A 14,083-nucleotide genomic window follows, 5' to 3' on the forward strand; every position below is an offset into this window, starting at 1 on the left:
CTGCTCTCTTTCTCGCTGCAGTTAGTCATGTCAGAAGCTAGCAGATGCATTATTTAACAACAGCTGCAAATAAACATTAAAAACACATCACGTTTTGAGGTTCACTTTCCTTTATTTGTCTAACAACATTATCATGAATCTAGCAAATACGTTTTATGGGTCAGAGTGAAGTATTTCGGTCAGGCCAGGTAGGTGGGTCCGGATGGCCAGACAGATAGGTCCAGTCGGGCAGACAGGTGGGTCTGACCGGTCGGCCAGATAACTAGGTCCGGCCAACCAGCCAGATAGCTTAGTCCGGCTGGCCAGGTGGCAAGGTCCGGCCCCCAGCCTGATAGCTTGCAGATAGCTAGGTCCGTCGGGCCAACCGGCCAGAGAGGTAGGTCCAGCCAGCCAGATAGGTAGGTCCGTCCGGCTGGCCAGATAAGTAGGTCTGGCCTGCAACCCATACAGCTAGGTCCGGCCGGCCCGATAGGTATCCCCAAGACAGAACAGCAACCTCCGGTAAGACCAAGGGGGGTGGTTTGTGTCTTTTTGTCAACCACAGCTGGTGCGTAATCTCTAATATGAAGGAAGTCTTGAGGTTTTGTGTCGCCTGAGTACCTTATGATAAGTTGTAGACCACACTATTTACCAAGATAGTTGTTTATCTATATTCGTCGTAGCTGTCTATTTACCACCACAAACCGATGCAGGCATTAAGACCGCACTCAAAAAGCTGTATAAGGCCATAAGTAAACAAGAAAATGCTCTTCCAGATGCAGCGCCGGAAAACTGTAATCCATTTTACCTCATTTCTATCAGCAAGTCACATGTACAACAAGAGGAAATAAAATCGAGACCACCTTTACTCCACACATAGAGACGAATACAAAGCTCTCCCTCTCTCTCAATTTGGCAAATCTGACAATTACTCTATCCTCCTGATTCCTGCTTACAAGCAAACATTCAAAAAGGAAGTACCAGTGCTCAATACAGAAGTGGTTAGATGAAGCTACTGGACTGTTTCGCAAGCACAGACTGGAATATGTTCCGGGGTTCATCCGATGACATTGAGGAGTATACGACATCAGTCACCGGCTTCATTAATAAGTGGACTGACGAAGTTGTTCTCCCATTGACCATATGTATATATCCCAACCAGAAGCTATTGATTACAGGCAACATCCGTATTGAACGTTAGAGCTTTCAAGGAGCAGGAAGCTAATCCGGACGGTTATAAGAAAGCCCGCTATGCTCGCTTCAAGGCATGCAACACTGAGCCAAGCATGAGAGCACCAGCTGTTCCAGACGACTGTGTGATCACGCTCTCCGTAGCCAATGTGAGTAAGACTTTTAAACAGGCTAACATTCACAAGGCCACAGGGACAGACAGATTACCAGGATGTGTACTCAGAGCATGTGCCGACTCCCTGACCCAGTCTATAATACCTACATGTTTCAAGCCGACCAACAGGATTGCCAAGGTAACCAGCCTAAATGACTACCGCCTCGTAACACTCACATCTCTGACTACAGCCTCAAACCCTGGACACACTCCAATTCACATACCTCCCCAACAGATCCACAGCAATATATAGTATGAGTTAAACAGACATAGTGTTTCCTCTCCCTCACTCTTATGTGTGTTTTAGTCTGTCCATTTTGTGATGGTAAATCCCTATTCAAATATATTGGGGGTGGTGCTAAGCTGACATATGGAATTGTTTTAAGATGGTCATACTATGGATCATTTAGCTATTCGATGTGGAATTTTAGGTCTCTTTTAGGTATACCAAAAATATATAAACAAATTATTTGATAAAATATTTATTTTGGCCATTACTACTAAAGTTAATAGAAATGCATTGAATAACACATTTGTAAATGGCAAAAAGGAAAGTAATTATGTAACTGCATTATGTAACTTTTTTGGCGACGTAACAAAATTCACATAGAAAATGTGTTTACAGAGTTGTCATTCTCGTTAAAAGCAAGTGTAAGAAGCGGTAAATCTGTTCTATATGCAATATTGCTATGCTTCCCATTCTTAAATTTCGTTGTTGCATCTTTCAGTTTCGTACACCAGCATCAAACAGCTGAAAATAAAATATCTTTGGTTATAGGAAATATATTTCACAGCTGTTTATATGGTACAACGATTCTCTACACTATAGGTGCTTATTTTGTCGCATAAACTGAAACTATTAGAATTTTAGCAACCAGGGAAAGGCTGAGCGATTTCTGCATAATGCATCTTTAAAGCTAATGATTGGGTGGGACAAATCAACCTGTTCTGTGGCAATTTCGCCATGTGTGTATGGCCTATTCACAACTCTAGTCCAGTACTAGCAGTAAGTACTAACTCCCCCTGCTATTTCCCACAGCCACGAACTACTGCACCCACCATTCTGAAGGCTTTGTTGTGCTTGCTCTCTGATGTAAGTCACAAACACATTCTGCATCAGAAATGATCAACTCATTATCTCTCTCAGCACCGGACAGATTGGTGAGCAGGTCCAGCTAATCACTATGTCCAGCAGAGGTCAACCCCCTTGCATTCACAAGGAAGACACAACCCCTGAAGTGTGTGTATGTGTGTGTAATGTCATCCCTACCTGCATGCATCAGCTTACAGAGCAGACAGACGATCTGTAGTTTAAGGTGCAGGATAAAGAGAGAGAGAGGCTCGAAAAGTATTAATGAGCGTGTGTGGGATTTAAATATCCATGATTATGTCACGACAGGGGAAATACTATAACAAAACATGGCAGCAAGATTAATGGCAGCTGCCTCTGTGTCACTTTCTGCAGCCTGTTTTTGTTTACAGGCAATTAAATGATCCTAGCCCCCGAGGGCCTCTCTCTGGCAGGCTGGCCAGCAGTGGTATAGGCATATTGAGCATATGACACTGGCAGTCACAATCACTGATGTCCAAAAGGAAGATCAGTTTGCACCTGTGGTCTCAAATGCAAGGTCAAAGGGGTTTAATGGTAGAGGTAAGGGAATCTTTCCACCATGCCCTTTTTGAAGGTGAAAGTATCCACTCTCTGGAAGCAGAAAAACAACTATGTTTTATCATTTATAGTTATCGCAGGGCCCGTCCAGTGTCATTAGCTCAAAACCCGAATGCCTCTGGAATGCAAAAGACATTGGTGTTCCAGGAAATGCTATATGAAATCTGTTGTACATTTCTTGAACTTAAATTCTATAACTCTATTTCAGAAAAGATATGACACCATTACTTATTTTTAGGGGAAACTACCAATCAAACTTTGTTGGTGGATTATTGGAATCATCATATGCCGCCCGTGAACCCAATATGCCTGAGAAAATACTTCAAAATCCCACTGCAAGTCATCCTTTAATCTGCATATCCCAGGGAACTGACTGAGTATGCAGCTTATTCCACGTTTCACTGTGCACAAAATCACCCTCAATTCACGATCTTTACATTCAGCTCAGCAGTTCTGTTCCCAAGAGCCACACGGCCAAGAGGAAAGATACAGAGAGTGAAATAGCAGTCCGTATTTCTGCAGAGTATAAAAACTTCAGAGGCAGCTATAAGCAAGACAATCACACATTGCCTAGACATGCTAGGACAGTGTGGATACGCTTACACAAAACAAATAGAGTTGTCTGAGTCTGATTGTTTTCCTCAGAAAATATGTCTAACAAACAATAAAAACAGTGCCTCCAGAGTGGCACAGCGGTCTGAGGCACTGCATTGCAGTGCTTGATGCGTCACTACAGACCCAGGTTTGATTCCAGGCTGCGGTCTCCGGGAGACCCATGAGGCGGCACATAATTGGCCCAGCGTCGTCGGGGTTAGGGGAGGGTTAGACCCATGAGGCGGAACACAATTGGCCCAGCGTCGTCCGGGTTAGGGGAGGGTTTGGCCATCCACTGACTTCGGTCGCCAGCTAGACAGTTTTTCCTCTGACATATTGGTGCGGCTGGCTTCCGGGTTACGCAAGCAGTTTGTCAAGAAGCAGTGAGGCTTGGCAGGTTCGTGTTTCGGAGGATGCATGGTTCTCGATCTTTGCCTCTCCCGAGTCCGTAGGGGGGTTGCATAGAAGGGACAATACTGGAACTACTAATTGGATATCACAAAAAAGGGGTAAAAGTAAAAAAATATATACAGTACTTGTCAAAAGTTTGGACACACCTACTCATTCAAGAGTTTTTCTTTATTTTGACTATTTCATACATTGTAGAATAATAGTGAAGACATCAAACTATGAAATAACACATATGGAATCATGTAGTAACCAAAAAAAGTGTTCAACAAATATTATTCAAAGTAGGCTCCCTATGCCTTGATGACAGCTGGAAATGGAATGCATTTCAATCAACAGGTGTGCCTTGCTGAAAGTTCATTTGTGGAATTTCTTTCCTTCTTAATGTGTTTGAGCCAATCAGTTGTGTTGTGACAAGGTAAGGGTGGTATACAGAAGATAGCCCTATTTGGTAAAAGACAAAGTCCATATTATGGCAAAAACATCTCCTTCGAGCGCTGCTCCCGAGTGGCGCAGTGGTCTAAGGCACTGTATCTCAGTGACCGAGGCATCACTACAGACCCTGGTTTTATTCCAGGCTGTATCAAAGCCGTCCGTGATTGGAAGTCCCATAGGGTGGCGCACAATTGGCCCAGCGTCATCCGGGTTAGAGTTTGGCCAGGGTAGGCCTTTGTTGTAAATAAGAATTTGTTCTTAATGTTCTTAACTAACTTGCCGTGTTAAATAATTGTTAAAAATAATAATAATAATAAGCAAAGAGAAACTACAGTTCATCATTACTTTAAGAAATGAAGGTCAGTCAATCTGGCAAATTTCAAGAACCTTTAAAGTTTCTTCAAGTGCAGTTGCAAAAACCATTAAGCGCTATGATGAAACTGGCTCTCATGAGGACCGCCACAGAAAAGGAAGACCCAGAGTTACCTCTGCTGCAGAGGATAAGTTCATTACAGTTACCAGCCTCTAATAACAGACACATCTCAACATCAACTTTTAAGAGGAGACTGCATGATTCAGGCCTCCATTTTTTATTTTTTATTTTTTTATTTCACCTTTATTTAACCAGGTAGGCTAGTTGAGAACAAGTTCTCATTTGCAACTGCGACCTGGCCAAGATAAAGCATAGCAGTGTGAACAGACAACACAGAGTTACACATGGAGTAAACAATTAACAAGTCAATAACAGTCTATATACATTGTGTGCAAAAGGCATGAGGAGGTAGGCGAATAATTACAATTTTGCAGATTAACACTGGAGTGATAAATGATCAGATGGTCATGTACAGGTAGAGATATTGGTGTGCAAAAGAGCAAAAAAGTAAATAAATAAAAACAGTATGGGGATGAGGTAGGTAAAAATGGATGGGTTATTTACCGATAGACTATGTACAGCTGCAGCGATTTTTGCAATTCGTTCCAGTCACAGGCAGCAGAGAACTGGAACGAAAGGCGGCCAAATGAGGTGTTGGCTTTCGGGATGATCAGTGAGATACACCTGCTGGAGCGCGTGCTATGGATGGGTGTTGCCATCGTGACCAGTGAACTGAGATAAGGCGGAGCTTTACCTAGCATGGACTTGTAGATGACCTGGAGCCAGTGGGTCTGGCGACGAATATGTAGCGAGGGCCAGCCGACTAGAGCATACAAGTCGCAGTGGTGGGTGGTATAAGGTGCTTTAGTGACAAAACGGATAGCACTGTGATAAACTGCATCCAGTTTGCTGAGTAGAGTGTTGGAAGCAATTTTGTAGATGACATCGCCAAAGTCGAGGATCGGTAGGATAGTCAGTTTTACTAGGGTAAGTTTGGCGGCGTGAGTGAAGGAGGCTTTGTTGCGGAATAGAAAGCCGACACTTGATTTGATTTTCGATTGGAGATGTTTGAGTCTGGAAGGAGAGTTTACAGTCTAGCCAGACACCTAGGTACTTATAGATGTCCACATATTCAAGGTCGGAACCATCCAGGGTGGTGATGCTGGTCAGGCGTGCGGGTGCAGGCAGCGAATGGTTGAAAAGCATGCATTTGGTTTTACTAGCGTTTAAGAGCAGTTGGAGGCCACGGAAGGAGTGTTGTATGGCATTGAAGCTCGTTTGGAGGTTAGATAGCACAGTGTCCAAGGACGGGCCGGAAGTATATAGAATGGTGTCGTCTGCGTAGAGGTGGATCAGGGAATCGCCCGCAGCAAGAGCAACATCATTGATATATACAGAGAAAAGAGTCGGCCCGAGGATTGAACCCTGTGGCACCCCCATAGAGACTGCCAGAGGACCGGACAGCATGCCCTCCGATTTGACACACAATTCATGGTTGAATTGCTGCAAAGAAACCACTACTGAAGGACACCAATAATAAGAAGAGACTTGCTTGGGTCAAGAAACATGGGTAATGGACATTAGACCGGTGGAAATCTGACCTTTTGTCTGATGAGTCCAAATTTGAGATTTTTGGTTCCAACCACTTTGTCTTTGTGAGATGCAGAGTGGGTGAACGGATGATCTCCACATGTGTGGTTCCCACCGTGAAGCATGGAGGAGGAGGTGTGATGGTGTGGGGGTGCTTTGCTGGTGACACTGTCTGCGATTCATTTAGAATTCAAGGCACACTTAACCAGCATGCTGCAGCAATACTCCATCCCATTTGGTTTGTGCTTAGTGGGACTATCATTTGTTTTTCAACAGGACAATGACCCAAAACACACCTCCAGGCTGTGTAAGATGTATTTGACCAAGGAGAGTGATGGAATGCTGCCTCAGATGATCTGGCCTCCACAATCACCCGACCTCAACCCAATTGAGATGGTTTGGGATGAGTTGGGCCACAGAGTGAAGGAAAAGCAGCCAACATGTGCTCATCATATGTGGGAACTCCTTCAAGACTGTTTGAAAAGCATTCCTCATGACGCTGGTTGAGAGAATGTAAAAAGTGTACAAAGCTGTCATCGAGGTTAAGGGTGGCTACTTTGAAGAATCTCAAATATAAAACAGATTTTTATTTGTTTACCACCTTTTTGGTTACTACATGATTCCATATGCGTTATTTCATAGTTTTGATGACTCCACTATTATTCTACAATGTAGAAAATAGTAAAAATTAAGAAAAACCGTTGAATGAGTACTTTTTTGTTGTTGACTGCTACTGTATATATATATATTAATATAATGTATAGTCTATCAGGCTGCCAATCACCAAAGAGATGGCTTTAACACACATCAAAGACTCACATTCCTGCAAACACCTTGTTACATACATGTCTTCATTCTTCCAATAAGCTTGAGCAAACGCCTGCTATGAAGTTAACATGTGAATTGAGAAGGTAGAGAGAGCTGTCTTCGATGCTTGTCCTGTAAAACTGTTTCTTGTGAGAGAGTCATGGAATATTACATCAACTAGTCAAGGGTTACTACCATGTAAACAAAACACTGGGGTAGGCTAAAGGCTATGCGGACAATAAACCATGTTGTACGAGTTTAAGACAAACTGAAATGAGCTCTGTAAATAAGAGACTAAAACGTCCTTGTCCCCAGTGTGCTCTCTCTCGCGATCGATCGTTACAACCTTTGTGTGCGTGTATGTGCGTGCCTGTCAGTTCTTACTCGTAAGGCTAGAGTCCTGGAGAGCCAACCCACTCTCTAGCTAGTTGCTGCAGACTCCTCTGTCTGTCGTAGTTGAGTAAACTACATAGACATTAGCGGGCGCACAGAATGCAGCACAGCCGAACACGAGTGGATTAAAACGTTATGCTTCTTTAGAGTCAGTCAGTCGACCGTGTAACTAGAGGAATAAACCCCAAATACTTTCACACATTACTTTACGGTAATTTACTGAAACGTTAAGCAAGGTAGCGGTAACCCAGTAGTGCATTGTGTAATAAAGAGAGATCGGCTGGAATGGCTTCATCTCCTTGCAGCAGTGTTAACTTTGATTCCGGACTGGAAATCAAAACTCGGTCGGTGGAACAAACACTTATCCCATTGGTCTCGCAGGTGAGTTGTTGTGCGCCAGAACGAAACGAGTAAAACTTTGTCCATGAACATTCTTAAAGGACGAATTGTTATTTTGTTTCATTTACCAAGCTAACGCAGTGTGTTGTGGATTGAAGGAGATTGCATTGCACTTTCACTCTCAAGTCGTCGATTGTTTAAACTATTCCGACATTTCTGTCAATGTGAAAGTTTGATATAGGTGCATTGGAATAACTGCGTTGTTCCCGTTTGTTTACGTGGAGGCCGCCGCATGTTCATGTTGTTGAGAAGTTTTGCCCTGACGAAAAAAGATTGCAGTCAGAGTGCAGTGTAACGGCAGTACACTGCAGTATAACTGCATTTAGAGTGCAGTATAACTACAGTATGCTGCAAATACTGCGTCCAAAATAACCGTTTTTTTTGTTACTGTAGTAATTTTGCAGTGTAACTGCAGTTAGAGTGTAGTATTCTGTAATTACTGCGTCAATAAACCCACAGTTGACCGCAGTTATTGCACTTTTACAGCTGTTTCAAAACTGCAATATTTTTTTAAGGGTGGAATTTGTACCCAGTGAAATATCCAACTGCTGTAAATGCTCCACATCTTTTTTTTAAATATCAAATGATTTAATTGCATAGGGCTCAACTTGGGAAAGAATGTGGGGACATGATCACAAGGAAGTTTCAAAGGGTGGCCTACTAAAGCTACAATGTGTAATTTGCTCATTGATGAACTATTGTGGAAACTGTTTATTTTCAGTACATTTCATGTATCAAATTGTCTGTGAACATTTATCCTTGTTTCTTCCCCTTCTAATTAGTGCACAACGGGGCTGACCCCAAAATGTAGACGAAAAGTTACAAATAGCCTATATTCTCCGAATTTATGTTAACTTTTCTCCCCTCACTAGATGCAGAGAACATTATGGTGACTAGCCTATACCCATGCAAGACATGCAAGTTTCTCTGAATATCAATAGTTTTACACAGTTTGCCCCAGTAATCTGACTTCCAGAACAGAGTTGACCCCACCCCCTCTAATTACTTTGACATACTTGTTTTGTTTTTCAATCAATAACTCTAATTTGGCACACCAACCATTTAATTTTTTTAAATTTTACCTTTATTTAACTAGGCAAGTCAGTTAAGAACAAATTCTTATTTGTTAGTGGGTTAACTGCCTGTTCAGGGGCAGAACGACAGATTTGTACCTTGTCAGCTCGGGGATTTGAACTTGCAACCTTCCGGTTACTAGTCCAACGCTCTAACCACTAACCTGCCGCCCCATTCTTCACAGCCTTAGATTAATAGGGGTTCATCACATAACAAAAAGTACCTGCTCTTCTGCAGTTTAAAATCATAGCCTATTACAGTTCTATAGATTAAGCTATAAGCAATGTATGTCTATTATCCCCATTGAGAAATAGGATTTGTCCAGCTCAGATAAACAACATAATCAGATTTTCACAAATAGCTCCTGTGTCAGCATGTGTAAAACTAACCCATTATGCTCTTGTGTGGCCTCTAGGCTAATTTCCAATTCTAGCAAGTCACATGGCCAGCTTGCATTGTGTCACATCAATGGGGGGAATGAGACAGTGAGAATCACATAAATGCTAATGTTTTAGAGGTAGTGGCTATTGGAGAAGGGTCAGAGAGACATGTAATATCTACTGGTGTGTCTCTATTCATCTACAGTGGAAAGAGGCAGTGGGGCACCTCTCCAATGAGGGTTTACAGAGTCCCAGACAATACAGTGGTGAGGGGGGTCTCAGTCCAGGACCCTTCCCCCTCAGAGGGATGTCAAAGCCTGGGTCCTCCCTCTATTGGCACTGGCTCATTTGAAAGATAAGGCCACTAGTGTGGTCCTTGTGGATACCCCTCTCAAGAGGAGAGCTGCATGACGTAGGTCTAGGATACTCTTGTCATTCCAATGCATTCATTTAGCACTGGGCTGTGTGCTTTTTAATTCCATGTATCTGAGGTGAAGAAGCAGGTTGTACATGCTTTCATTTGTTGATGAAATGAGCTGTAAAATCAATGTTTCTGCCTTTCTCAAGGAAAGCTGAAAAGGCCTTCTCTAGCTTAACTTTTTCATAGCAACTAATTTGAAAAACTAGCAGAGTTGTTATTGTGTCATTCATGCACTTTGCACAGCCAACTTACTGAATGTAAGGCTACAGTGCTGCAAAATCAAGCTGTAAGGTCTGTTTCAAGTTTCCTATATTCTCTCCGATGGTGAGGAAGATCATTGTGTGGGCGTGCTATAATGACATTCACATTCTTGCTGTTTTAGATGTAACAAAAGCATCAAGGACAAAATGTTTGCTCAACAATGACATTTTCTCTCCCCTTGTAAGAATCCCCATAGCAACCGTTTGCGATGCAGATAATCTCTGCTAAATGTTTTCTCCATATTGGTTGTTGTTGTTAAAGTCATGATGTCATTGGAGATAATCATGCAACCAGACAGTGTTGAAGATACAATGTAAATGTAATACACAAGTTTCCCTGAAGTGAGGCTTCTGTTGTGTAGAGGGCAGAAGTAGATTGTGAGGGACTGGCTACATTGTGTGGGTTCTCCTTTGGGAGTGGGGTTGGGGGGTTGGAGAAGGAGGTTCTGGATGATTATCTGACTGCCTGCATTGTGTGGGCTCTCCTTTGGGACTGGGGTGGTTAGAGGGGGGGTGGATGAATAGTCTGTGTCGCTGAGAAAAATCCTGGGAAGATTATTCTGGTGCAGATTCCACCCCTGTCTGTACACTGTGACATTGATCTTCTCACAGCCTCTGTTCTGTTATCAGCTCTACTCCCATCAGCATGTAATCTCTAGTAGATGGGAGGGAGATGTACAGCTGGACTTGCTCACGACCGCACACCTCAACAACCACAGAATGAAATGGAACACTTTTATACATGCTCAGAACATTATAATATAGAAGATTGCCATATTGTGTCTCTATGGCTACAATATTCTATCTCTATGGTCCCGCACCATGTATGCACACACAAGGTTACAGCAACCTGCCAATCTTTTTGTCTGCCCGCCTGGCTATCTGTTTGTCTACCTGTTTGTCTGCCCATCTGGCTATCTGTTTGTCTGCCGTAGGGCTATCTGTTTGTCTGACCGCCTGGCTATCTGTTTGTCTACCTGCCTGCCTGTCTGATTGTCTGACCGCCTGGCTATCTGTTTGTCTGACCGCTTGGCTATCTGTTTGTCTGACCGCCTGGCTATCTGTTTGTCTGCCGTCTGGCTATCTGTTTGTCTGACCGCCTGGCTATCTGTTTGTCTGCCGTCTGGCTATCTGTTTGTCTGCCCATCTGGCTATCTGTTTGTCTGCCGTCTGGCTATCTGTTTGTCTGCAGTCTGGCTATCTGTTTGTCTGCCGTCTGGCTATCTGTTTGTCTGCCGTCTGGCTATCTGTTTGTCTGCAGTCTGGCTATCTGTTTGTCTGCCGTCTGGCTATCTGTTTGTCTGCCGTCTGGCTATCTGTTTGTCTGCAGTCTGGCTATCTGTTTGTCTGCCGTCTGGCTATCTGTTTGTCTGACCATCTGGCTATCTGCTTGTCTGCCGTCTGGCTATCTGTTTGTCTGCCCATCTGGCTATCTGCTTGTCTGCCGTCTGGCTATCTGTTTTGTCTGACCGCTTGGCTATCTGTTTGTCTACCTGCCTGCCTGTCTGATTGTCTGACCGCCTGGCTACCTGTTTGTCTGCCCATCTGGCTATCTGTTTGTCTGACCGCCTGGCTATCTGTTTGTCTGTCGTCTGGCTATCTGTTTGTCTGACCGCCTGGCTATGTTTGTCTGACCGCCTGGCTATCTGTTTGTCTGACCGCCTGGCTATCTGTTTGTCTGACCGCCTGGCTATCTGATTGTCTGACCGTCTGGCTATCTGTTTGTCTGACCGCCTGGCTATCTGTTTGTCTGAACGCTTGGCTATCTGTTTGTCTGAACGCTTGGCTATCTGTTTGTCTGCCGCCTGGCTGTCTGATTGTCTGAACGCTTGGCTATCTGTTTGTCTACCTGCCTGCCTGTCTGATTGTCTGACCGCCTGGCTACCTGTTTGTCTGCCCATCTGGCTATCTGTTTGTCTACCTGTTTGTCTGCCCATCTGGCTATCTGTTTGTCTGCCGCCTGGCTATCTGTTTGTCTGACCGCCTGGCTATCTGTTTGTCTGACCGCCTGGCTATCTGTTTGTCTGACCGCCTGGCTATCTGTTTGTCTGACCTCCTGGCTATCTGTTTGTCTGACCGTCTGGCTATCTGTTTGTCTGACCGCCTGGCTATCTGTTTGTCTGACTGTCTGGCTATCTGTTTGTCTGACCGCCTGGCTATCTGTTTGTCTGACTGCCTGGCTATCTGTTTGTCTGACCTCCGGGCTATCTGTTTGTCTACCTGCCTGTCCGTCCGTCCGTCCACCTGTCTTTTTGCACCCTCCGTCACTGTGGCCACTCTCAGGACCTGGTAAAAGATTTCTTTAGTCGATCAGTAACCACATTTGTTTTTACAAATCATGGTGTACAAGACAGTCTGATTGATGCCTGTCTGAGTGGACTGATCCATTGTGGAGGCCGTGGGGATGGCACAGTCTATCAGTCTAAAACATGTGCCACTGAAATTGTATATGGTTAAATTATGTAACAGCAATGGTGTAACACAAATAAAAAATAATATTATTTTACAGCAAATGCGCTTTCTCCAGCGTTGGATAGTGGTCGCTCTCCGCGGTTCTGAAACACATCACTGCGCTGTTGAATTGGCGCCTTTTCCTAGACCATGTTGCTATGTGCATAATAGCAAAGTTAACCAGCATACTGTTTTTGAGAACAATGTGGTGGAGGCAGCAGATCTCCTTTTTATTGTTATTATTACTATTATTATCATCTTTAGTAGGTTTATTATAGCAGCCTTGTATCACCACCATCGAGCTGTAAGCCTAAGAGAGCATCCTGTTTATTCTTAATACCGTAACTTACTTATGCCTTTATTTGAATGCTTACAGTATATATATATATATATACTATATATATATATATATATATATATGTATCAATCAATCATTTATTTGTTCATGTCATCACATTGGGGTGGCAGGGTAGCCTAGTGGTTAGAGCATTGGACTAGTACCCGGAAGGTTGCAAGTTCAAATCCCTGAGCTGACAAGGTACAAATCTGTCGTTCTGCCCCTGAACAGGCAGTTAACCCACTGTTCCTAGGCTGTCATTGAAAATAAGAATTTGTTATTAACTGACTTGCCTAGTTAAAAAAAGGTAAAATAAAAATTCACACATCATACAAGTCATTCATGATGTGAAATGCATTCAAGAATTTGAGTTTGAACATAAAATAAAGCGACCATTGAATAATTAGCGTAAACAATAAATAGGACTAAACCATTCCATATCAGAAATTGCATTCAGGAATGCGGCTTAACAAAAAAACTTTACAACAGACTCTCTGGTACACTTATAATTTATCTAGTGTTGTCTACATTGTTCCAAACGGTCAGAAAAAGTAGATTGTATTCTAACAGAACCTGTTCGTCACACATAGGCCTAATATGCATGCAACACTTGCTCCTTACCTTGTTTTTCTTGAGCTCCAGTATGTTCCACAACTAGTCAAATTTATTCCACATATCTGACTTCCCCTTTACAACCTGAGCAACCGGTAAACATTCCCTTTTAGAGTTTATTTGTCATATCCTCTTCATTGATTTTGCTATCATGTGTTACGATGTACCAATTTCTCGATGTGATTATGATATGCTATAGGTAAGGCCCTATTGGTCACGTGCATGTGATGCGTACATGTGTCACATAAGGAGAGAACGCATTGAGGGTAGGGCTGGGCGATAAATCAATCTCAATAATTATTGAGGTAATTGCTTCCCTCAATAACAATATAAAAACGTTTAGAATCATTTTAGATTATGTTGAAATAGAATAATTAGGTCCATTTCATCTCTGTGACGCAGCAGGAACGTGCGGAGAAGTGACAATATGCACGTGGAGAGATATACGCCCACTAAAAAACACTATTAACCACAAAAAAATAGTGATGTAGGTGAAAACAGTGGCAGTGATAGCCATGGAGAAGGAGCAGCTTCCAACAAAGAAATTATTTATAAA

The 14,083-nt window shown here is 43.0% G+C and overlaps 1 protein-coding gene across 7 annotated transcripts in view; it reads left to right on the forward strand.

The window, feature by feature from the left end:
* Positions 1 to 7,611: 7,611 nt before the first annotated feature.
* Positions 7,612 to 14,083, forward strand: part of LOC118397968 (alpha-catulin-like) — a 151,944-nt gene continuing 145,472 nt past the window's right edge. For 4 of the 7 annotated variants that reach the window (XM_052470015.1, XM_052470017.1, XM_052470016.1 and 1 more), the window contains exon 1: positions 7,613 to 7,974. In XM_052470015.1, coding sequence (XP_052325975.1) covers positions 7,879 to 7,974 — 96 coding nt within the window. In that variant the 5' untranslated portion in view covers positions 7,613 to 7,878. Of the gene's footprint in view, positions 7,975 to 14,083 lie in introns of all 7 variants that reach the window. The other 3 variants (XM_052470018.1, XM_052470019.1, XM_052470020.1) reach the window with 2 other exon arrangements.

Source organism: Oncorhynchus keta, chromosome 19, assembly GCF_023373465.1.
Source record: "Oncorhynchus keta strain PuntledgeMale-10-30-2019 chromosome 19, Oket_V2, whole genome shotgun sequence".
In the NCBI taxonomy this organism is placed as follows: Eukaryota; Metazoa; Chordata; class Actinopteri; order Salmoniformes; family Salmonidae; genus Oncorhynchus; species Oncorhynchus keta.